Source organism: Mesoplodon densirostris, chromosome 10 (assembly GCF_025265405.1).
Source record: "Mesoplodon densirostris isolate mMesDen1 chromosome 10, mMesDen1 primary haplotype, whole genome shotgun sequence".
NCBI lineage: Eukaryota > Metazoa > Chordata > Mammalia > Artiodactyla > Ziphiidae > Mesoplodon > Mesoplodon densirostris.
In genome coordinates this window covers 64101359-64127778 of record NC_082670.1, presented here as the reverse complement: position 1 = coordinate 64127778, position 26420 = coordinate 64101359, and the positions used below count along the sequence as shown (strand labels likewise).

The 26420-nt window shown below is 44.5% G+C and overlaps 1 protein-coding gene across 9 annotated transcripts; it reads right to left on the bottom strand.

Annotated features, from left to right (window-relative positions):
- Positions 1–1255: 1255 nt before the first annotated feature.
- Positions 1256–22922, bottom strand: SEC22C (SEC22 homolog C, vesicle trafficking protein). Of its 9 annotated transcripts, none has more exons than XM_060110373.1 (7): positions 22838–22922; positions 16193–16401; positions 13982–14145; positions 11882–12061; positions 9334–9452; positions 8050–8115; positions 1256–5860 (listed from the first exon to the last, which is right to left on the bottom strand). In XM_060110373.1, the coding sequence occupies exons 2-7, from the start codon at positions 16372–16374 to the stop codon at positions 5660–5662; spliced, it is 912 nt and encodes a 303-aa protein (XP_059966356.1). In that variant the 5' UTR covers positions 16375–16401; positions 22838–22922; the 3' UTR covers positions 1256–5659. The 9 variants fall into 9 exon arrangements, with proteins under 9 accessions (XP_059966356.1, XP_059966359.1, XP_059966354.1 ...); XM_060110376.1 differs by lacking the exon at positions 22838–22922 and adding an exon at positions 22702–22793; XM_060110371.1 differs by lacking the exon at positions 22838–22922 and adding an exon at positions 22233–22628.
- Positions 22923–26420: the final 3498 nt, after the last annotated feature.

The following is a 26420-nucleotide window of genomic DNA, read 5'->3' as shown; positions in this document are numbered from 1 at the left end:
AGGTCACAGATACTCTCCGTTGTGCTCTTCAGTGAACTTAATAGTTTTTGCCCTGCACATTCGATCCGGGGATGTCTTAGAGCTGACTCAGCAGAGCCAGGCGCACTCAGGTGGGCCCCTTCTCTCTGAGCCCCTTCACTCCTCCGCTGACATTGCCCAAGGATGCTGGGCAGCTGTCAGGCAGCACTTCTGCTACCTGACCCCACAGGGGGTTAGAGTCCAAGAAAAAGGAAGGCAATTCATCAGCCTGAACTGGCACCCAGCCTTCCTGGCACAGAAAGGGCATCCTTCATGGGCCAAGATCCCTTTTTATTCTTTGTGGGTGCTGCCAAGTGGGCTGATGGCACCTTGGTCTCAGCCCAGAGGACAGAGCTCTGGGCTACACTGTCATTGGCTACCTAGGACAGACCTCAACTTCCTCACCTGAGCCACAAGGGGGTTGAACCCAGTGGTATCTAAAGGGTCTGCCAACGCCCGAATCCCAGAACTCAGTGCCGTCAGGAGAGGCTGGTGCATTTGTTTCCTTTCTGGGAATTTCAGCTGCTAAAGGAACGATCCAGCAAAACAGCACAGTCCCCAGTGCTGGCAACCTGATGATGTGCCCCCTGGTGGCCATTTCCTGACAGGGCTCCTCCTGGGAAATGAAAACGACATCACCCTCAGAGTACATACAGACTGGAGCTCAGAGCCCAGAGCAGGGAAAGGGCTGGGCAGAAGCAGAGCCTGCATAGAAGGCAGCCCCCCTCCAGCCCCCAGGGCAGTGCGGCAATTGCTATTTTGGTTTTTCCAAGGTCTTTCCTGGACCCATGATTGCATTCCAGAGTCTGGGGATTAGTGCTGAAGACTATTTGAGCCCTTGCACCTGTCTAGACCTCACTGGACAAGAGGACCTGAATTTCACTTCTCTCAACACACCCCCCTCCATTATGCCAAGCCCACATCACCTCATCTAGGAAAATGGACCCATAACTCAGGATTTTTCACACAAGTACAAACACACAAGTTGATAAGCACCTTAGATTTACTCTCCTCCCACTTCTGAAGCCACCTCGTTTAATTTATATATACATAGTATATAAACGGCTATACGACATTCGTTACCAACATTAACACAAGTTTAGGTTTTACTACTGTGTGAAAGTTTGTTAAAACGCACTCATCGTTTACTCAAAATAGATCTTTGTTATTACATGAAAACAGTAAGAAGCCTGTATAACATGGGCAGCAAGCATTCAAAATGAATACATGAAGGAAATGGTTTTCTCTGGCTAAATCAGCCTCAATCTTTAATGCTCTTCGTAAAAAAGTCCACTAAACAAAATGGAATCCTGGGGGCCACATTATATGAATCATTCATTAAATAACACTTCTGAAACAACCCAGAATCATGTAAGTATAAGGGTTAAAGAAGGTCATATGTACCAAGCACAGGGTAGAGGAATAGACTGGATTTGATCATTTTACCTTAAACGAAAGGCGCTTGTGGGCAACAGCTCTGTCATCGGTACACATGGGCAGATGTTTCCATATCCGGCCATTCCCAGATTTTACTGACAAGTCTTTTTCCACAGGTTCTCTGCCAATGACGTTTCCCCAGCAACAGAAGTTTGACATCACTGCTCCCAGAAGGGAGAATCAGCTCTCCTCATTTGGGTCAGAAACAGACCATGAGGTTTGGTCCAACCAACAGAACCAACCTCCCTGGATCCTGCAGGACCCAATGCCACTGGAACCAAAGGCTCCATGCCTGGAAGGCAGGAGGCAGGTCCAGGGGGAGGAAGAGAGGCTGCTACCTGTCTATAATGAAAGCATGAGGTCTTTTTTTGTAAAGGCCAGAAGACACAGCTGTGCCAAGCTGCATTGCCTGAAGCCTGCAGAACCTCCGCATGTTGGGTGAACCAACTCAAAGCCTTTCTCCTCCTGCACATGAACAATAGATTCACCCAGCATCCCCTCCACTACTGCTTCTACCCTCCTGACAGCTCGCCAGGGGAGCCGGCCGACGTTACCACCGTTTTCCAGAGAATACCCGGCCGACGGGCTGCGACTCACCCACTGCAGGGCCAGACCAAGTGGGAGAGCCACGCCGACCTCCAGGCCTCGGGCCAGCTGACAGGGCGCTCCTTCCCACCTCATCTCTCCAGGGCACATCTACTCTCTCTTCTTCCACCATTATTAACACTCACAGTGCACAGATAGGGTTTCCCTGTGCCTGGGCAGCATTCTGTGTAGAATCACTTGGAATGTGAGCGACGTCGGGGCAGGGGTCTGTGCACTCATCTGGTCACCGTAAACCCTCCCTCCCCGCCGGTCCTCACCTGCACTGCACTGTTTTCTGAGGGCCACCTGTCCTTCATGTTATGAGCAGCCAACTCCTTCAAGGAACAACAGACGGCAGCCCTGGATGAAGGTGTGGCGTGCAGCCCCCATGTGCCAAGGGCAGCTGCTGTCTTCCAGCAGCCAGCCAGCCCCCAGCTCCGCTTCTCATCTAGCCCCGCTTCCTGCGCCCCAAACAGCCAGCCTTGCTGTGTGCCTGGGGGTGCACAGGGAAGAGGGCTGGGCTTCGGGGCCATCCGTGCCCTCTCTGAAGCTCCTGGACCCGCCCTATCTGTTACGATGAAAGGTGGCTTCCCCGTCCCTGCAGAGATTCCAGTTTCAGCCTCGGTCCCCAGGACTGGAATGTGGGGGGCAGAAGTGGAAAGAGAGGCAGGGGAGACCTGAACAGAGGCACCTAGGAGAAGAACAGGGAGCTCAAGGGGGGGTTGGTAGCAATGATGCTAAACGTTCTAATTTCAGCTCTCCTTCCAATACCCTTTTCCCCAACCCTTGAAGAGCTTTAAAACGTTGGGCCTTGATTCACAGATAAAAGGGGTGCCAGCTGGAGAAGCAAAACCAGGAGCCTATGGTCACCTTCTTCCCGCTGAGGGCAGTGAGGCCTCTAGTACCGAGAGGAAATCCCACCCAAATATACCCCTGACTGTCCCCGCCCAGGACAGGAAACCCAGGCATGGCCCTCGTCACAGTCAGGCTAGGCTGGGGAAAGAAAAGCAGAGTCTATGTGGTTCCCACACTAGCACACTTGTGGAATGGGAACCCTTGGACTTGGCCCCTGCCAGAGAGCACTGAGCCACATCCCCGCCCAGATACAGCAGATGGGACACCTCACACACTGATGCTCAAGATCTTGCCACATCCGACACCCGAAGGCACTTTTAAGGGTTTTCCAACATTATCTCATCTATCCCAGGATCCAGCCCTGTGAGATCGGTTAACGTCTGAGAAAATCAAGGTGCTAGAACAGCTAAAACAAAGGTGTGTGGCGGAGTGAGGGTAACGTGGGGGTCAAGTTTCTAGCATCAAGGATGACACAGGGCTACAAAACTCCAGGCCTGAACCAAGTCAACCCCTGAGCCTGGGATTTCCCTTGGATAAAATCTCCAGAACGCCTTTCCTATCATTAGCTTCTACCACCAGTGAACTGAGACTGCTCTTAGCTGGATTTCAGTTAAACAATGTTTATGTGGTCATTATTTTGCAGCGTTTGTCGACTGCATCTTTTCCCTTTTGTTTGCAAAAGTAAATCTCAAACCCCATATAGATGTTCACGGATTCAGACCACATTCAACCAGGTGTGAATAACCTCTCCACTAGGGCAGGAGGCATTCACCAGGAGGGTCTCCTCTGCAAGGACTGTTCTTCACTACTTGCTGAATGTGGATCACAGGCTCAGACCCCAGACCATCTGGAGTACAGGGCTACATGGCAACACCAATAGCACACGGGCTCAAAAAGAAAACAGTACATTGGGTAAAGCTGTTCTAATCAACTTTTAAAGCTTTGTGTGTGTGCTTCTAATATAAAAAGATTTGTCTCCCCTCCTTAGCTTCCCATCCTATTTCACCATCTGTCCAAAAGTTTGTCCCGGAAAGCCTGAAAATTCACCTGCTGGCTATGCAGAAAATTATGCAGATGCAAAATCAGTGGAGAGACAACTCTGAAGTTTACATCTGAGGATGTTGCCAGCATAACTTTCATATCCAGATACTTTGTTTGATTAAGAATAGGAAATTCTATTATAAGAAAATAAAATTACCATGGCAACATTTTCCCAGCACAGTTCGTAGTCACATGGACTTTTAAGTGACACCAAGGTAGCTCAATAACAATTCACCACCAGTAATGACCAAGTACAACTGAATTCCCTAAGATGACATCCTTGCTTTCCCCATCTGCTCAATAACTCTTGCAACAGTTTTTGACTATTAAAAACTACCAAAACAGGATTTTTTAATTTATCAAGATCACATAATTCAACCCAAAGTATTCTATGCAATTGTGGTGGAGCTATTCAGACTCTGGACTTCTATGAAGAACAATCCAAAGGGCAAGCTTCCAAAATGGCCTCCTGAATGGTACTGGGCAACCCAGTCTGAAATTTCTAGAGACCTCAGGAATCATATTCAGATCTAAATTTTGGAAAACTGTAATCAGTCAATATTTTGACAATGAGAGAAAGAAAGGTAACTTTTCAGAGCACAGGGTTAATTATAAAGCTTTATAAGCTATAAAGCTCTAAAAAAGTTAACACACACTTAACTCTTGTTCATAAAACAATGAGGCCCTTAACCTAATTAAGATGAGTGGGAAAGGTGCGGAGGAGTAATTAATTTGGGAGATCTTCTGAGAACAAGTACACAGGGTCAAGTATCCAATTACACGATTAAAGTGACAGGTATTCGGCTGCCACCTAAAAGGCTGATGACAGCAGCCTCTCCCACCTGTGACTGTAAAGTGCCACCGTATGAATATGTGTGACTCGCCTACTCTAGTTTGTGGCCAACTGCAAGGAATCCTGATATTCTCATTTCTGCTCATGCTTATAAGTTAATGGTCCGGTAGCGCTGGTTACTCAGTTTTTAAAGTATTCAGATATACCCTGCAAATAAATACAAAACATTTCTGTATCCCTGCAATCCCACTACCATAAAAGGTTATATATAAATTTAATAAATTCAGCTTTCTTAACGTTTTCTCAGCTTAAGTGTGTCCTTACCCTAAGTGAAGCCATTGTTCAACTTATATCTAATATATATTTAAATATTCTAAAGGTATCATATCAGACCTAAGTTATCAAAAAATGTAAACAAAATTTATCCATCTTATAGTTATAAACCACTTTTTAAAGTTTTTGATTCACCCTCTACTGGCCCTCAAAAAAAAAAACTAACCAAGTCACATTTAGACTGAAAAGCTGATACAGATTTTTAAGTGGTTCCTCAGAGACAACTGCCAATTACTTTAAACTACTGTTATTGAATCTAGTGGTTTATTGCATCACTCAATTTAAAAGACCAAAATAATTCCATTTTGGTCTTCCAATAGTGCTCTTTCTGAATAAGCCCCCAGATTCTGCTGTCCGAAGTAATCGTGCTGAACTGGAGATTCTGCAGTAACCCTCAGCACAAAACTGGAACTGGATGTCAAGCAATCTCATGCTTTCAACTGCACCTATGAGAAATCGCAGCTCTCAGGATCAATCCGCTTTGGTTGAAAGGAACTTCAAGGGTGGAAACTTAAGGTGAAGTCGAGAAGCAAAAAGGGGAACACCGATGACCTTCATAAGAAAATCAAAGGATCCGTTCATCCCATGATGTCATCCTCACACTCCACAGTCAGATGGCTTCTCCTGAAGCTGCCTTGTCAGTATCTGATATGAAGACAGGAGACCCACTCCTATGTGGAAGAGGATTTGCCAGAGGTTCCTCAGCCCATGCAGGTACATGTTGCCCAGGCAAATAAAGAGCAGCATCAGCACCACCTTCATCGTCCTGGCTGGACTGTAGAACAGGTACAAATAACACTGAAATGACACCGGAAGAGGAAGTCCCATCAGAGATAATGAAATGGCCAAGGTCAGATGCAAGATTCACTTATCGTACCTGCCACGCAGTGTCACTTCATACACATTAGCTTATTAAACTGAATTCGTTACAATGGAGCTTGGACTCACTGGATCAGCTGCTGTTAATCACTGGATGGAAGTGGGGATTTGGAACAGATAAGAAAAGTGAAAAAGACATCACAGGAGGAACTAGAACATAGCACTCTTGAAGGAATTCAAGAAAGACAGAAAGAAATGCCCAGGCTGTGCTGTAGAGAAAGAAGACATGCAGGTCAGGGGTAGACAGCCAGGCCAGAACACCCTAACAAGATCGACAGGCCTCCAAATGAATTTTCCTTCAGGGGGGTCATAACAGGTGAGAAAGCTGCTGAGAGAAGCTGTGCTTTTACTACTTAAGCTTTTCCTGAGTTACAACTGCATAGGGGGCCACTGTTCCCTAGACAGCCTCCTTGTTATGTCTTCAAAAGCATCTCTGAGGACTTCCCTGGCGGTCCAGTGGTTAAGACTCCATGCTTCCACTGCAGGATGCACAGGTTTGACCCCTGGCCAGGGAACTAAGATCCCACATGCCGAGTGGCACAGCCTAAAAAAAAAAAAAGCATATCTGACTCAGGGAAAGGTCTTATAGCAGGGAGAGTGACTGATAGTTCCTGTAGGGCTATCACACAGAAAGAAGCCATTCTTGTTCTGCAAAAGGTGGAAATCATTTTTTGGTTCAACGTTGGGTGTTTTTTTTGTGTTTTTTAAAAAAAGACACATTCTCAAAACACAGAACAATCTGACAAAAGCTCAGGGGGGGAGGGAGAGAGTTCCCCATCGAAAGAATTATCCAAGTAAGACTGCAGTTGAGAGGATGAAGGTGGAACTGTAAGATACCTGCAGCTCTGAAATGCAGGCTCCAGGAAACTTCTCCTGGCAACACCCAAGGTCTTAGAGACTTGTTTTCTAAAAAATGAGTGTATTTTCAATCTTGGGATGAAATTTTCTTTTTGCACAATCAGGTAATTCTTAAAAACAGGTCATCTAGGATGTATGCAGGAGAGAGAGGAAGTGCCCTGAGAACAGAACTTCTCATTTTAAAAAAAAAGAAGAGGAAGAAGAAGAAGCTTAAACATGCAGAAAAGGTACTAAAATCCTAGTCCAGGTGGAGGATGAGGAAAGAGAGTCAGGTTTTTACTAGAATTAACTCTGCCTATAGGGGATTCAAAAGCTCCTTTTTACCCCACTCCTTAAGTACACAGCTTATTTGAAAATAACTAATAATCAAAGGGCTCTAGTTAGTGTTATAATTTTTGTTTCATTTCCTAAGGACAGATTTGACTCAGATGGTATTACCATTAAAAACAACAAAATTTTTAACCTAGTCCTGTGTTTGAAAAGAAACACATATACAGGGGCTTCCCTGGTGGCGCAGTGGTTGAGAATCTGCCTGCCGATGCAGGGGACACGGGTTCAAGCCCTAGTCTGGGAAGATCCCACATGCCGCGGAGCAGCTAGGCCCGTGAGCCACAACTACTGAGCCTGCGCGTCTGGAGCCTGTGCTCCGCAACAAGAGAGGCCACAATAGTGAGAGGCCCGTGCACCGCGATGAAGAGTGGCCCCCGCTCGCCGCAACTGGAGAAAGCCCTCGCACAGAAGCGAAGACACAACGCAGCCAAAAATAAATAAGTAAATAAATAAATAAATTAAAATGAATATCTGCTTATAAAAAAAGAAAAAAGAAACACACATACATAGGTGTCACTTCTGCAGAAGGACATTTCTGTACTTGGACACCCCGACAATAAGCACGAGGCAGGACCCTGCCTCATACTGGTCAGGCCCAACCCGATCCCCACTGCAGTCTCACCCCTTGTTTCTTGGAGCCCAGTTCAAATTCCTGGTTTCTGTCCTGCACTGTCAAAGGCCCTGAGGTCTAGGGCAAGTGGCTTTCTCTTTCTGAGCCCAAAGGTCTTTTCTCTGTAAAATGAGAGGACTGGGCAGGATGGGTGGAGGGTCCTCCCACTAAGGGCTGGTACTATATCCACGATTTGAACCAAGGCCTTGGTGGAACAAAAGCAGGATCTAGAAACTTGTTGATGGTTCCAACAGAACAAAATAAGGCCATGGGTTTAACCCACTCACTAAAACATCAACGTTTCACCCACCTGGAAAATGCAGGCTACAAAAGGAATAAGAAAAGCCAGAATATTTCCAATTTCTTCATGTGCAACCTAAGACAAATGTGAGGAACACAAGGAAAGGAATATTTAGAGGACAGGAAACACTATGACGTGAAGTGCTTTACTCCGCATTGGGTCTGGTATGGTTGACAGTACAAAATCCCTGGCGGCATGAGAAATAAGCCCCCGTTCACGCATCACACCAGCGGGTGACATGAAATCCTTCTGAATGGCCTGGACACACGAAGCGCCCTCCAGTCCCCATGCATGTGTACTGAGCCCTCAACCTGGAATGCTCCCACCCCCAGCCCTGACACCTCTCAAAATCCAACTCATCTGTAAGTGCTAAGCTTTCCCCACCTCCTCCCACCCCCCACTGCCACCTCCTTAGTGATGCTACGTGCCCCAACTCAGGGACTATGTCTTGACCAACGAACACCTGTTCTAGTGCATACAGACACTCGATGAGCATCTGCTTATGAGTCGTCATAAACAATAAGAGTGGGAACCACACCACACATTGGCCAAAGACGGGGTGTGGAAACAGCCAGCCACCACTCATGGCCCAGGCCTGCTGCTGTTCCCCAAACACTTCAGTCCCCATAAGCCACCTGAGATTCAGTCTAAGCTGCGCTTCAGACTTTAGCCACCATGTGCCTCGGTGCGAGCATGACGGCTCTGTTTTTAATAGTAACATCTATCTGTTCATGTTCATAGTGGTTCCATACTTTTTCTTAAAGTGTTGGAAATACTTCAAACTTTAAAAATAATATTTAAAAAGCACTGAAGTAGAAACGTGCTTTGAGATGAGCAGGCTGGCGAATCAACTTCGCAGTGACACTGTTCTTTTGACAAAGACACCAGGAAGCTGGTATCTGAATGATATAAATCAGACTATGAGGCCACTCTCCCCAGGGGAAAGAAGGGCCTGAACGTTAAAACCTGAGCATTAAACTTCTGCCCTGGATGAACGATCCAGCCCCCACAGTGACTCCTGGAGTCCCCAGAGCCATGGGGTGGCCTGATGTCCTTGAAGCAAGTTTTCCATTTCTCACCAATAACCCAGGAGGGCCCTTTGGCGTCTTAGGAAAACAGATACAAAAGAGCAAGTTTCCTATTTGTTCAACTTAAGACAAAGAATAAAACGAGAAGTAAAAATTTTACTTCAATTTTTAGTATGTAGTACATAATAACCTTATAAATAATATATATCCCCATCCGTTTCTGCCATCATGTGTCTTCTGATTTAAAATGTATAGAAAATGTTACCTGTAAAGAATGTTCTGCAAGGTGAATTCCACGAATGAGGTTCAGAGCAGCGCACATGATGTTGAGAATAAGAGAGAGGATGCCCAGGGCTGTCACAGGTTCCATTCGGAAATTAGGAGCTTCACAATGAAAAACGACAAGTGTCTAGTGAAAATACTTTCCACATGAAGGAAAAATAAAGATATTAACTAGACCTCTGCTAATGAAAAGGTTTATTATGTTAAACACACAACTGCAAACATATTAATTTAAAAAGCAGCTGTAGGGCCTCCCTGGTGGCGCAGTGGTTGAGAGTCCGCCTGCCGATGCAGGGGATACGGGTTCGTGCCCCGGTCCGGGAGGATCCCACATGCCGCGGAGCGGCTGGGCCCGTGAGCCATGGCCGCTGAGCCTGTGCATCCGGAGCCTGTGCTCCGCAACGGGAGAGGCCACAACAGTGAGAGGCCCGCGTACCACAAAAAAAAAAAAAAAAAAAAAAAAAAAAAAAAAGCAGCTGTAGTTAGAGGGGGAAAAGGCAAGAAATGAAGGACAGAATGGATTTGGGAATCCAAGGTGAATTTCTTCCAGAAAGAGGCCACTTCTCTGAGCAAGCACAGATTTTTCAAGTGCTTCATTTCCTTTCTATTTAAAACAGTGGTTCTCAACCAGAGACGATATGGCCCCTCAATCAGTGTCTAGAGATGTTTTGGGTTGTCCCCACTGGGGACAGGTTGCTACTGGCATCTATCATGGGTGGAGGCCATGAATGTTTCTTGACATCCTACAATGCACAAGACAGCCCTCACAACAAAGAATTTCCAGTACAAAATGTCAATAGGGCTAAGGCTGAGAAATCCTGATTTAAAGCAGTTTCTGGCTTTAGCTGTAAATTGGTTGTCAAATCCTGAAGCATTTCTATTACACAGCTCAACCCTCAGCTTGTAAAATGTTCCATTCTTTTTCTGACGAGGACAACATTCAGTGTCACGTGTGCTTCTGGAACAATTCACAGCAAATGCACTTTTTTAAATTCCAAAATTATTGGGAAGAGGAGGGAAACATTCATTATTTCAGCTACAAGCTGTTTCTGGAACTCTAATTAGGACAAATGATCATTCTCTCTTTAAAGATAACTGCTGAAACGGATTCTGGTTCACTCAATTAAATAGTGTCCCACCCATTCCCTTGCTATGCTCCTTTTAAATCATCCTTTCTTGTCCTTACATTTCCCACACATGCATACACACACACACAAATATCTAGCCACAACCCAACTGATGCCTATTGTTAGTGTGTTAGAGTTTCCACTGAGCAATTCAAAGTTTCTGTTAGAACAGAGCATGCTACCTGTAAAGGTTCTAGCCTTGGAACAATATGGGGAGTCAAAGCAGAGTAAAACATCCTAGAAAGATAGGCAAGTTGACACTTTCTGGGTCTTCTCCTCTTGTCTAAGTGTTTATAAAACAAAACATACATCACAAAGTTACCCTGTCTACAGATACGGCAAAGGAAAAGCTTGGGGTCTGATTACCCAGTCTTCCTTGCACAAAAGTTAAGTTCAATCCCAATATAAATTACAACAACTTATTGAATGGCATAAGAGCCAATCCAGGAATTTACTGGTTGAAACAGATCAAATCGAAACACAAAGTTAAGCCAAAAATGTGAACATTTTTAATACACCACTTTCAAAATTCAAGCAATGAGTTTAGTATAAAACTGTTAAAACAAAGTAATTAGACTGTTATAATGTAGATGGTTCTGTCTTCCAGGGAAGGATTCAGCTTTTACACCGTTACAGAATTCTTGGAATGTAAATATCCACTTTAATTAAAGGTTGGTTTAATTGTGTGTAACTGTAAACAAGGAATGCAAAAAAGCATGCTTTGCTATGTGCTAGGCATTGAGTGGCTACTGGTGTTAATGCCAGACTAAGTCACGGACGCCAGGGCACTGTGAGCATGTTCATTAACACCTCATTCCTCAGATAAGGACTCGGAAATCCAAAGGGATAGAGGGATGTTCCCGGGTCCCACAGAGAAGCAGAGCGTGAGAGGTCTAGAAGCCCTGGCTCTGGCCCCTGCCCACTCTCATCCCCATAGCCCTCCACTCCCTCCATCAAGGAGCAGGGGTTTCTCAGTGGAGATCCCCAATGTTTCACTAAATGATGAGATAAGGACTCACTGTCAAAGGAAAAAAGGAGAGAGAGAGAGAGAGAGAATGTACAAATCTGTACAGTTCAATAAGTGACTTCCAGCAAAAGAGAGTGAAAATCTCCTTTACACCATTTAAATGTGCAGATTTCACCCTGGTTAAGAAAACAACCTGCCAAGTCACTCTTCTCTTGAATTTCGTCAAAAGAGTTGCCTCTCTTCAGATCGACTCACTGGTCACAACAGTTGAGATTTTTATAACAGCCACCTGGAACAAGATCAGCCCATGTTTTTCCCCAGGTATTTTATACACTGCCCCCCACCCAAACACCTTCCTACTAAAACAGTCACTGTGCATTTGAAATACACAATCTCACCTCATCTTTATCAACGTCAGAGAGCAGCAGGCCACTTACCAGGCTCCAAGTGCATCTGTGGATGACCGTTCATCACCCCGTTAGCCACATCTGTGTCCTCCAGAGTGAGAACCACTGGAGGCTGGAACTTGAGTTCCTCCTGAATTTTTTCTAAGCTGCTCTCCATCTGGGTGGAACTTACATAGTTAAAATGCCACTTCACTTTCTGAATGACGCTGTCTGTGAAAAGAGAGCAACCCAAGCTGAATGTCTTCATTACAATGGATGTTATAAGACAATACGTACACAATGAAGTTTACGTTTCTAAGCAAGCTAATAAGTCAGCCAGACTCTGAAGACTGTCAACTACACATGAAGGTCAAATGATTAGTACATATCAGGACTGGTCTCATCAATCTCTTCAAAGCAGAATAATTAAAACGTGACAGTCTGTCCATCAGAACCTCAGTGGCAAGGGAGTCAGGGGAGAGAGGCTTGAGTCTTAGCTCAGCCACGACTCATAGTACAATCCTGGGCCATTCACAGAATATTTCTAAGATAGAAAAATGGGGACAGTCATCTTTGACCTGATTATCCCAAGAAAAGGTGTGTGAAAAAAAATTACAAATCATTGTGAGTATGTTTTGCAAACTAGGATTATGTATCTGAAAGGTACTGGTTTTAATTCTTTTATTTATATTAGTATTAACCATTACCAAGTTTTAATAAGTATTTGAAGTGAAGTTTCATACATATTGGCAAAGCAAAATCATGTATAATTCTAATATCCACATACTTTTACTTATATTCTACTCGCACTCAATAATGAATAAACGTGATGCTGGGAAGGGTCTCCTGTGAGACCAAGCCCCCACCGCTTTGGAAGGAAGGCGCATGCAGAGATGGGGGGAGAGAAGAACACAGGTCTACCAGCTGCCAATCAAATAACAGCCAAGGGATGCTGCAGCTGTGGTCCGACTGGGGACAGCATGCCCTTCAGAAGAAGTGGGGCTGAGAGCGGCATTTGGACCAATCCTCACAGGGAGACTCAGACAGAACTCATGGTCTATGTCACAGGGCTACCAGGCTGGGGCTCGAGTATCAGGGAGCTCCCCAGCACCTTTGGGTGACACCAAAAGGGGGTGCTGGCCCCATGACTGATGGGCCAGCCAGAGACCACATGAGGAGATGTGAGCAGTAGCTTCCAGAAGCATAAGTGGCAACACTTCCAGGTGCCAGCCCTGCACCTGACCCTGAGTACCAAATGCTGCCAGCCCCTCATTCAAGAGCATCACAGGGACCATGGCGATTTACATTGAGACCAGAGAGTGTCCCCCAACTCCCACCTCTACTCCTCCTCTCCAGGATCTCAAAATGACTTGAATCCCGGCTGACAGACACTGATAGCATACGCTATAACTACCCTGCTGTGTTCCAAAGCCCTGAGCCTCCACACGGCCTCTCTGGCAGGGCCTAGAAAAGGAGTATCCTCTTGCAGAGCTGTGCTCCTCAAACCTCTGCATGGAGGACCAGTTTTTTCTTATTTCCAAATGGTTGCAGACAGATACTTTGATAAAATACAACTGAAAATATCGCAGGAGTGCCAAATTACTGTAAGAATTTCTAAACTCTTATTCTCACTCTCCGTACGTCCCTCATGCTGGAAGAATGGGTACCACCCTTGAGCAGTGCTGCTCTAGAACAGGGGTTGGCAGTGTTCTCAGAGTGCCAGAGAGTCAATGTTTTAGGCTTATGGGCCCTAGATGGTCCATCACAACAGCTCACCTCTGCCAGGGAAGGGCAAAAGCAGCCACAGACAACCCATTAGTAACAGAATAAGCACGGCTATGTTCCACTTTATTTACAAAAAACAGACCCTTGGCCCACAGTTTGCTGACGCCTGCTCCAGAATAAGATACAGGTTTTGCCATTCTTCCACCCTGCCCCAGGCTCTGGAGAGATGAAAAGCCAGAGTGTTGAACCTCCAAGCTTGCAGGCCCCTTCCACTGCTGTGAAATCTCATTGTATAAGGCTGTTCTCCAGTGACATGTTACAGCACCTCCAGTGGTTTTCCCTGACGGTCAAAGCCAAATCCAAACTGGAAATTCTACACATACAATGCCGCAAGAGAGAACAATCAATACGAAGAGGGTTACGAACCAAATTCGAGAAAGGCGTATGGCCTCGAGGCTAGGCCAATGCAGGTGGTGTCATAGGAAGCTGTGAATTCCCACCAAAGGGTCTCCAGGAAGCAGAAGGCCATGGCTGCTGGACACTGGCGGGAGCAGATAGCCATGCAGGCTACATCCCTCGAAGAAGAGAAGCTGGAACAAAAGAGTGTCATCTGCGTTACCAGGGAACAGACCCATGTATTCACATCCTGCACCCAGACGCCATGTTGCCTCAACTCTGGATCTGCTGGGCCTTGAATAGTCCTGGAGCTGTCTGTTGCATCTCTTCAGCTAGACCTGCCGGGGACCGTGCCTTTCTTATACTTCCTCTAAAATGTATAGTGGCATTTGCCATTGACAATGTGTGATCACTCTAACTTATTTATTATTAACTAAGCTATGGGACCGCTCACCTGTAAGGAACAAAAGCCTTGGTTTCCTCTGTGAAAATAATGGTGAATATTTAAGTCAAAATACAAATGAGTAGAACATTTTACATTCTACTTTTCAAAAAATGACTGAAGTATCCAGAACTTCATTTGAAGTGACAGGTTTTTCTGTTTGTTTGTTTGTTTGTTTGAACAGAGGAAAGGTTTCCTATTTGAGGTACAGCACAAAGTTCGCATAGACTGTTAGATAATCACAGCATAATGAGTTAGGGACCACCAAGGAAGGTGGTTTCAGGCACCCAGAGAAAGGAGCTGTAGATGTGGGCAGATGCAGCTCAGCTTTTGCTCCTGAGCACCCAGAGCCCATACCACAGGGTGACAGCTTCATATGCCTACCATCTGGATCCCTCTTCAGGCCACGACCCTTCTCGCCTGACAATACCACCAAGCCTGGAATTAGGCCTGGACTTTTCCTTTTGTTTTCCTAATTCTGAGACTGAATTCCTCTGAAAGGATGCCACCTTATCAGGTCAATCAAAAATTTACTATTAGGGGCTTCCCTGGTGGCACAATGGTTGAGATGCAGGGGACACGGGTTCGTGCCCCGGTCCGGGAAGATCCCACATGCTGCGGTGCGGCTGGGCCCGTGAGCCATGGCCGCTGAGCCTGCGCGTCCGGAGCCTGTGCTCCACAACGGGAGAGGCCACAACAGTGAGAGGCCGGCGTACCGCAAAAAAAAAAAAAAAATTTTTACTATTCAAGGGGAACAAAAAGAACTTGGTAAGTGAAGACCTAAATTCTGGAAAACAATGATGTAAAATCTATAACAAGCCATTTTGAGATTTTGAAACCTGCCTTGCCCCATCCCTCCGTAGAACGGCTTTTTACTCTAACCCCTAGTATAAGAAATGACATAACACATGAGGAGCAGACTTTGGTGCCTGGTTGCCTCCATTCAAATCCTGGCTCTACCATTTACTACCAGTCTAACCTTAGGGAAGCTGTTTAACCTTAGTTTCCTCCTCTGTAAAACAGGTATAATACCATTATCTACCTCATAAGCCCATACAGCACTTAGAGTAGTGCCTGGCCCATGGAAAACAATCATATTAGCTCTTATTTCCATGATTATTGTAACCACTTGATTCCTACTTCCACTGGAGCATTTGCCCCACTGTGTAATATTCAGTTATATATTTATCTTGTCCCTTTAGTAGACCTGGAGTTCCTTGAGAAGAGGGACCTACTTATGCTCATTTTTACTCCCCTGCTCCTGTCATATAAACATTTTTCACTTTAAAATGTTTAAGAAGTGAAAAAATTCAAAAATCAAAAACTGAAGGCAAGAACTCTAAGTCAAGTCTTTTTTTCTGATCTTCTTGGCTTCCTCACTCTCGTCCTTTTCCTTTCCTGACATTTTAATCTAGCATCTCCTTTTGACTCACCTTTTTCCCACCCTGCACCTAATGCAGAAAAAACTACCAAACTAAAGGCATGAAGACTGGGTGACCAGGGCCTGCCGATGCTCACGGCCGCTCTGCCAGCTGATTCATTTTGCCGTATGGTAGAAACTAACAGAACATTGTAAAGCAACTATACTCCAATAAAAACTAATTACAAAAAAAAAAAAGAAAGAAAGAAAGGTGAGAGTTGGGGCAACAGTGCTTGAGTCCCTTTGATACTATTGTAAATACACACAACCTTGGACTGCTGTCTGATGTGAGACCTGCTTTTAACACACAGTGTGATCAGCATAATGTCACCTCTGCACGCGGTTAAGATGTTCTTGAACAGTGAACATGCTTGCTTACTGGATACTGAAGTCAAGTCCTTCTGCAGAACCTCGACCTGGATACTGGGCCAGTCGCAAGGCTAAAGTCTTGAGCCGTCTCCTGCATTCCAGAAAATCTTGGCTGTGGTAAAAGTCAGTGGAGGCCGAGAGGGGCAGTCCATCCCTCACCCTAACCACACAGGCAAAAAGGATCATGGACATGGTCCACAAGAGAAGTCATGAGGACACCTGAGGAAGGAAGGTCACCTTGTTACTGAGGGCCGGGTGAAGAGCCAGGGACACCACCGCCCTTGAAATGTTCACTCTGGGTTGTTTCACCCTCACCCCCACCACAAATGTACATGTGGCTTTTATTTCTATTTCCCTGCCCTCTACTGCTATGTCACTCCCAATTGTCCTCCCTCCATTAGCCTCCCTGTCTCTTCTTCACTTGTAATCCTCCTTTTCCTTCTCTCTAATGAATCTCTCCATTTGCAGAATTAAACCAACTGGGATGAGGGAACAGAGACCAGAACGGCTCAGGAGCAACAGCAGTGACAGTGGGGAGCAGGACAAAGGTAGCAAGATGGTCCCAAAGGGCCAGGAAGAGCCTGACACTGATGCAGCAGGGTTGGGGGCCAGGGACCTGGGCATTTCAGGTCATCCAGCGAGGTAGGTGCTGAGCAGTTTACTTGCCATATCCTCACCTGAAGTGGAGGCCTTCTGAGCATTTAACCTAAAGCTGGCAGCAAGGAAAGCAGAAGGCAAAAATAAAAGAGAGGATAGTATGTCCTACTGAATTTCTGCACATCTGACACACAGCCAGTCTTCAAAATGATGAGAGTTCCTGGGGGCTTCCCTGGTGGCACAGTGGTTGGGAGTCCGCCTGCCGATGCAGGGGACGCGGGTTCGTGCCCCGGTCCGGGAAGATCCCACATGCCGCGGAGCGGCTGGGCCCGTGAGCCGTGGCCGCTGAGCCTGCGCGTCCGGAGCCTGTGCTCCGCAACGGGAGAGGCCACAGCAGTGAGAGGCCCGTGTACCGCAAAAAAAAAAAAAATGATGAGAGTTCCTACAGATGGCTAAAGGAAGTCACTTAGCAAATAAGATACTAAAGTTTTAGCCATGATATGTGACCACCATTAAGCAACAAAAGGACACAGATTCTGAGGCCTCCTGGCACCTGTGGCAAATTAGAACAAGGTGCTTCTCGGGGTAGAAACAGCCCTGGACCAGTTCTGCTGGCAGAGCCTAGTTGGGTGTCAGCCCCCATCTATTAACTCTGCAGGTGCTCGTACAGGGCATAAACTGCACCTCTGCATGTGGCAGCCCTGCAACCAGGGATTAGTGAGGAGGCTATTACAGCTTTGATGCGTCTTTCTATGGATCTACACATCCTGTTTCACAGATCCTGTTGTCAGATCCTCTACCTGGATAGGATATTAACAGGTATGGGCACTGGTGGACTTTTCTCCCAAAGAACACTAGGGATGTAATTTGGCATCTCAATTACCACGAGCTGTAGGAAACAGGAGCCCCAGGATGTACACGACCCTCTTCACCTTTGTGCCTCTGTGCATTCTTCGCCTGTATCTACACTCCTCTGATCTCCCCACATTCAAATCCACACCAAGCACTGTCTCCAATACAAAATTTAAAATAAAATACCATTTAAAATCCAAAAAATGATCTCAATAAAGCTATACTTTATAGCTTTTCCATCTGTAATGGATGAATGGATAATTATTCCCATTTTATACATGAAGAAACTGCAGTGGTATAAAAATAAGAGACGGCAAAAAGAAAAATTAGTCTACCGGGCAACAGACCATACTCAGCCCATTTGTCCCATCTCCCCACACTTTCCATTAAAGGGTAAAAATGTGAAAAGTCTCAGGAGATAGAAAAGGAAGATATAAAACTATTCCTATCTGCAGATGGCATAATTGTCTACATGGAAAATGCCAAAGGGCCTACTAAAAAAGAACTCCTAAAATGAATGAGCTCAACAAGGTTGCAGAATATAAGACTGACATACAAAATCAATTCTTCTTCTACGTACCAGCAATAAACACATAGAAACCAAAATTAAAAATAAAATACCACTGACAATCATCCAAAAAAAATGATCTCAATAAAGCTATACTTTCTTTAATGCAATACTTAGGTGTTAATCTAACAAAACATGTATAGAACTTGTATGCTGAAAACTACAAAACGTTGCTGAAAGAAATCAAAGAAGTCCTAAATAAATAAGGAAATATATCATGTTATTAATTGGAAGACACAACATAGTAAAGATATCAGTTATCCCCCCAAAGTGATATACAGGTTCAATATAATTCCTGTAAAAATATCAGCAAGATAGCTTGTAGATACAGATAAGATTATTCTAAAATTTATATGGAAGGGCAAACAAGCTAAAACAATTCTGAAAAAGCATAAAGTGGACTGTACCTCACTATCCTATTTCACGATTTACTGTATAGCTACAGTAATCAAGATTGTGCAGTACTGGCAGGGGGACAGACACACAGATCAATGAAACAGAATACAGAACCCAGAAACAGACCTACACAGGAACAGCCAAATGATTTTTGACAATGGTGCAAAAGCAATTAAATGGAGGAAGGATAGTCTTTTCAACAAATGGTGCCAGAGCAATGAATATCTATAGGAAGAAAGGGAGGGAGGGAGGGAGGGAGGGAGGAAGGAAGGAAAGAAAAAAAGAGAATCTTGACCTAATCTCACACCTCTCATTATTTTGATGATAATCAAAATATATCATAAATTTAAATGTAAAAAGTAAAACTATAAAAGTGGAAGAAAACATAGGAGAAAATCTTCAGGACTTAGGGGAAGAGTTCTTATGTACGACACCAAAAGCTTAATCCATAAAAGAAAATCAGTAAATTGGATTTAATCAAAATTAAAAACTTTTGCACTGCAAAAGTCCATGTGAAGAGGAGGAAAAGAAAAGCTAGAGACCGGGAAAAAAATATTTTTAAACCACATACCTAATAAAGGGCTCTAGATATCTAGAATTTTTAAAGAACTCTCAAAACTCAACAGTTATAAAACAAATAATTCAGTTAGAAAATGGACAAAGTACATGAACAGACATTTCACCAGAGTATATAGAAATGGCAAATAAGAACATGAAAAGATGTTTAGCATCACTAGCTATTAAGGGAAATGCAACTGAAGATCACAATGAGATAATGCTACATACTTATTGGCACAGGTAATTTAAAGTGAAAATATCAAATGCTGGCAAGCATGCACAGCATTTGATGTGCATAATGTGTGAGAACTGAATCTCTCACACATTACTGGTAGGACTGTAAAATGGTACAGTCACTCTGGAAAATAGTTTATTTTAAAACTGAGCTTGCAATTATCATACAGTCTATCAATCATACTCTGTACTCTCTCTGCAATTTCCTGTCAGTATAATTACTTTAAAGTAAAAACAGAAAAAAAAAAGTATTACCTTAAGGTTTTTATATCACTTAAAGTATGCTCATACTTGCTTTTTACATTTAAATGTAATTTAATTACATTTAAATGTCATTTTAAAATATCTCTACAATAATCTTTTATGCTAATTAACTGTAATTCTGATGATTTATGCATGAATGTTGAAGGGCATGTTTTATAGGGAGCAGCTCCATTTCTACATGACATTTCTAAACTGGGAGGTACTATAATCTCTGAATTCATTAAAATAAAAGCCACTTGCAGATAACCAGTATTCAGTTTAAAACAGGAAAGCAGTGGCATGAATCTGGAAAATCATGTCACAGTTACAGAAAAAATATTATCAATTACACAAGGACAAAGGCAGCCTAAGAGTGCTCACCCCGACATACAAATCTGTCTTACTAGCTCCTTCTACAGGCCAGCAGACCCTGTAACCTGGCACTACGTCTGGCACATATTAGGAAGCCCTCAATAAAAACTTTTAAACAAATAAAACTTGTAAAAAAAAAATTAAGTTTTAAAACTAATAAAAATTTTTCCACGATAAATCTCTACTTGGAGAGGAAAAAAGAGGTTTACATAAATGAAATTTTAAAAAATAGAAACTGAAATAGTAATCAAATATAGCACTCTAGTTACTATTAGGTTTTATCAAAATTATATTTTAGTCTGCCTCTGCCATTTCCTAAATCCTTTTCTCAGCATCTATTTATAAACTGCTCATGTCAGAGATTATCCATATTCTACCGGCAAAAGACTGTGCTTAGCTGGAGGGCCCCCTTGTTCCAACTGGTTTCTTTTCATCCCTGTATCCTTAACCCTCTCTCAAACCCCTGCCACATACACTTCTCCTCCCTCCAAAAGAGAGACAGAAAGAAAGGGGGAGAGACAAACAACATTAAATGACCAGGCCTTGCAAAATAGTAATTTAAACAAGCAAAACAAGTTCCACTTGGCACACAAATATTCAAACACAAGGGTTCACCATAAGGCATTACCCACTCCTCAAATCCAAAATACAGAAGACAGGGGCTTCCCTAGTGGTGCAGTAGTTAAGAATCCACCTGCCAATGCAGGGGACACGTGTTCGAACCCTGGTCCGGGAAGATCCCACATGTCACGGAGCAACTAAGCCCGTGCGCCACAACTACTGAGCCTGCGCTCTAGAGCCCGTGAGCCACAACTACCGAGCCTGTGTGCCTAGAGCCCGTGCTCCGCAACAAGAGAAGCCACCGCAATGAGAAGCCCGCGCACCGCAACGAAGAGTAGCCCCCTCTCGCCGCAACTAGAGAAAGCCTGCGCGCGCAGCAATGAAAACCCAACGCAGCCAAAAATAAAATAAATTTAAAATAAATTTTTAAAAAAATACAGAAGGCAAGATAGAGTTATATCACCCTTACTGAATTCACCTTCAGCCACAGGACTTGAGAACTGGTTACTTCATTTGTAGTTCATGAAAGTGCCTTGGTTCCGCATTGCTTGGGGATGGGGTAGGGAGAGGGTAGAGGTCAAGTCTGTCACTTGTTAGGAGCTAAGAAGAGTAGAGGGCTGAATTTGATAGCAACTAATATTATATGCCAGGCACTGTGCTAGGAACTTTTACACTGATAATGTTATTTAATGCTCATAACCATCTATGGGGTAGGCACAATCTACACTGGACAGAAGGGAAAACTAGCTCCAAGGCTCAAGTGGTAGAGCCACTATTCCATCCAAAACTTCCTTACTCAAAATACTGGAAAGCCTATGATCTTTCCACTACACTCTGCTTCTCTAAATCCAATCTTTGGGACTACAGCTACTCTATTTCCCGAAAACAATTCCTTCCCCTGGAGCACTGATACTCAGAACTAATCAGAGACCTGTTAATAAAAGCAGCCAAGGCCTAGGATTACACTAGTTACAACTGCTCCTTACTCATTGTATTACTTTGGATAAGTTGGTTTTCCTCTCTGAGCACTGGTCATCTTTGGATACGATGGATCTCTGAGGCTCCTTCTAAGAATAAAAAGCTTTGGGACCCCAAGATGTCCTCTGTGTTGTAAACACAAACTCTTAGAGCTATAACAACATTGTCTAAAATGTATTTTCCAGAGCAAACTGTTATGTCAATTTAATTCTGTTTAGCAGTATTAAAGCACTTTCAATTATTTACATTTTTATTTTACTAAAATTATCTCTATCAGAATTAATTCCCTTCTTTGTAAAATTTAATGAAGATTTACCCTATCCACCGTCTGAGCTTTATTACTTTTCTGACCGTGTCACAAATTTCACCAGTTACTTTTAACCACTGGAAATATTCTTTTGTGGCTTTGATGTCTACAAACCTAATTAAGCACCGGAGTGCTTAATCCTTCTGGCTCTGGAAGTCTAGATGTAATACTGTAACGGACACAAATATACAGTACCTCTGAACATCTGATATTCAGAAAAGCTGGTCTAGTGCACCCAGTATTTGGTAAACCAAGTCTTACTGGCACGCGAAGGGAAGTTTGCTATTAAAACACTACCTGAGTTTCGTGGATAATTAAGGAAACAATCATCCCCTCTATCATTTGGACACACCCCGTCTCCTCCCACTGGGAGCAGCGCTCTACCCGCGTCGGCGGCAGAGGGTTCCGGGCAGGCGCGCACCTCGGATCGTCCTGGAGTCTGGAGAGCAGCCGGCGGCAGAAAAGAGGGGGGCAGAAGACTTCGGGACGCCAGACGAAGCCCTGGAGAGCTAAGCCGGGCCTGATGGCTGGGCGGGCCCGGGGGGGAGGGACGGCCCTCCACCTCCAGGCCCGCCCTGCGCCACACCCGACGCCGCCAGCTCTTGACTAACAGACCGCAGCGCCCGCCTCCGCCCGCCAGCCCTCACCTCGCCCCGACGGCGGCCTCCGGGAGTCGGCGCCCTCCCGCTGCGCCACCCTCCGCCTTCTCTGCAACCTTAGCCCACCCGGCGAACCTGGCCCCGGTCACCGGCGGCCCAGGCGCAGGTAGGCGGCGGTGCGCATGCCCGAGTCTTGAAACACCACCCCACGCCCTCATTCGCTGCTGCTGAGCAACACCCACACCCGAACCGACCAATCCTGGTGCGCCCACACTGCCTGGTCCCGGCGGAGTCTTGAATGAAGCGGTTCTTAAAGGACTGCGACCCAAATGTAGATGGGGCGTGTGTGGGGCGCGCCTCCCAACTTTCCTCACATCTGTCGGCTCTCACCCGCGTGGATTTGAGTTCCAAGCCTGTAATTCCCACGTCCGGAGGTGAGAGAAGTTTTGCAGTTTAAGCTCAGTTCCTGCCGCGGTAGCGAACGGACTGACGTGTGGAGGCAGGGAAGTTCCGCGTGACGCCGCGACACGCCCGGGGCGTGGGTTCAGTTGTCTGCTTGGCGGGAGGCCCGAGATAGGCAAACCAAAGGGCACAGCCACCTGCCAGCCTGGATGAGATGCCAAAGTCCGACCCCCCAGGAACACACCCCAGTCTGGGGGCGGACGTACTCACAGACGGATGACCGGCTGAAGGGAGATTGGGAAGGAGTGTTCATCCATTTATTCATTCAACAATTTTTGAGCACCTGCTGCGAACCAGACACTATCCGGGCACTGTGGACACAGCGAGTAACTCCTGACAGTAAAAACTATGCTAGCAGAGCAGAGTGAGAGCACCCATCCCACAATACACAGCACGTGTTTAAATACAAACCGAGCTATGTGCTCTTCCGAGAGGAGCACGGGTTTTGAAAGAATTTACAGGAGCTTCTGATCTAGACTTGGGGGTTCAAGGAGGCTTCCCTGAGAACGTGACACTAGATGAGTAGTAGCTAACTAGGCAAAGGGAAGAAGAGTGTTTCAGACAGAGAGATGTATTAAGAACTCTGTGCGGACTGCAGCAGGGCTCCTTGAAGGATGAAAACCAACACTGGATGGGGGTGTGGGGAGGGGAGGTGGATGGGGAGTTATTTAATAGGCACAGAATTTCAGTTGGGAAAGATGAAAAAGTTCTGGAAATTGATGGTGGTGATGGTTGCACAACAATGTAATGTACTAAATGTCACAGAACTGTACATTTACAAATGGTTAAAATGGTAAGTTTTGTGTTATGTATATTTTCCCACCAAAAAAAAAAGGAAAGAAAAAGAAGTAACTCAGAGTTTATTTTTATTTTTTTAATTTTTTTGTCATTTAAATTTTATTTTAGTTATTTTTTTATACAGCAGGTTCTTATTAGTCATCAATTTTATACACATCAGTGTATACATGTCAATCCCAATCGCCCAATTCATCACACCACCACCCCTCCCCTCCCCCACTGCTTTCCCCACTTGGTGTCCATACGTTTGTTCTCTACATCTGTGTCTCTATTTCTGCCCTACAAACCGGTTCATCTGTACCATTTTTCTAGGTTCCACATATATGCGTTAATATACGATATTTGTTTTTCTCTTTCTGACTTACTTCACTCTGTATGACAGTCTCTAGATCCATCCACGTCTCTACAAATGACCCAATTTCGTTCCTTTTTATGGCTGAGTAATATTCCATTGTATATATGTACCACATCTTCTTTATCCATTCGTCTGTCGATGGGCATTTAGGTTGCTTCCATGACCTGGCTATTGTAAATAGTGCTGCAATGAACATTGGGGTGCATGTGTCTTTTTGAATTATGGTTTTCTCTGGGTATATGCCCAGTAGTGGGATTGCTGGGTCATATGGTAATTCTATTTTTAGTTTTTTAAGGAACCTCCATACTGTTCTCTGTAGTGGCTGTATCAATGTACATTCCCACCAACAGTGCAAGAGGGTTCCCTTTTCTCCACACCCTCTCCAGCATTTGTTGTTTGTAGATTTTCTGATGATGCCCATTCTAACTGGTGTGAGGTGATACCTCATTGTAATTTTGATTTGCATTTCTCTAATAATTAGTGATGTTGAGCAGCTTTTCATGTGCTTCTTGGCCATCTGTGTGTCTCCTTTGGAGAAATGTCTATTTAGGTCTTCTGCCCATTTTTGGATTGGGTTGTTTGTTTTTTAATATTGAGCTGCATGAGCTGTTTATATATTTTGGAAATTAATCCTTTGTCCGTTGATTCGTTTGCAAATATTTTCTCCCATTCTGAGAGTTGTCTTTTCGTTCTGTTTGTAGTTTCTTTTGCTTCTCAAAAGCTTTGAAGTTTCATTAGGTCCCATTTGTTTATTTTTGTTTTTATTTCTATTACTCTAGGAGGTGGATCAAAAAAGATCTTGCTGTGATTTATGTCAAAGAGTGTTCTTCCTATGTTTTCCTCTAAGAGTTTTATAGTGTCTGGTCTTACATTTAGGTCTCTAATCCATTTTGAGTTTACTTTTGTGTATGGTGTCAGGGAGTGTTCTAATTTCATTCTTCTACGTGTAGCTGTCCAGTTTTCCCAGCACCACTTATTGAAGAGGCTGTCTTTTCTCCATTGTATATCCTTGCCTCCTTTGTCATAGATTAGTTGACCATAGGTGTGTGGGTTTATCTCTGGGCTTTCTATCCTGTTCCATTGATCTGTATTTCTGTTTTTGTGCCAGTACCATATTGTCTGGATTACTGTAGCTTTGTAATATAGTCTGAAGTCAGGGAGTCTGATTCCTCCAGCTCTACTTTTTTCCTCGAGACTGCTTTGGCTGAAACTCAGAGTTTAGAGAGTAAAGGAGTAGAGTGAGAGCCACTAGAGAGAAAAGAAGAGGTAAGACCATATATGCTCTTGGACATGGTAGAGTTTGGGACAGGAGAAAACTGATTGGATTTGCATTTTGTAAAAATCACTTTGGCTGCTGATATTAAGATCAAAGTGGAGAAGGCTCATGGAAACTGTGGTAGGACCAGCTGGGATGCCAGTGCAGTTGACTGGGCAAGACAGGATGAAGCTGGAGCTTAGGCAGGAATGGTGGTAAAAAGGAAGAGAACTGGGCAGGCTGCAGAGAAATATAGGAGCAAGATCAACAGGACTTGGTGATGAATTGGATGTGAAAGGGTGACAAAGTAGCTTCAAGGATGATGCCAGTTTCCACAAGTGATTTTTCTCAAAGTTTACATCACCAGCCCAGTCCTTGGCCCTGAGTTCCAGCCAAACAGCCAGCCACAAACTTCAACATCTCCATTAGACATCACCTCAAACTGTACACATCCACAGCTAATTTATCACTCACACTTAGCCCTCTGTTAAATAGGATGAAGCCTCCTCTGAGGGATGAATAAGGGAATTGTGGAGGGAGAGCCCAGCAAAGCAGATGAGCCTGCTCTGGGAAATGAAGCTCTAGAAGGCAGAATTGCCCGGATACCCTTTTTGAGGAGTAAAGTCTTCCAAGATCTGCCTCCTAAATTAAGTGGCTGCTTCTCACTCTCTGCTACAGAGAAAACCAACCTTGCTCCCATGTTCATCATGGATGGACTGGACAAAAGAGAAGACAACCAATTCAGAGTTTTAGTGGTTGCCAGCAGTAACAGTGTGGCCCAAGAGATTGGCCCAGCTTCCTCCCTTTATCTTGCAGCAAACCACCTCCGCAGTATGGTGCATAGGCTGTGCAGGGCAGTGGTTGAGATCAAAAATTCTAAAGCCAGACTGCTTCTGTTCAGATACTGACTTTGCCCTTAGTAGCTATGAGATCTTGGGCAAGTAACTTAACCTCTGTTTTCTCATCTGTAAATTGGGGAAAATTATAGTGCTTTTTAGGGTTGTAAATCTGATTTTTAAAAAAAGAAAAAAGGGCCCAAAGGAAAAAGAGGCCTATAGGCGAGTTTCTCCCTCAGCAAAGGGTAAAGCTGACACTGGTGTTTT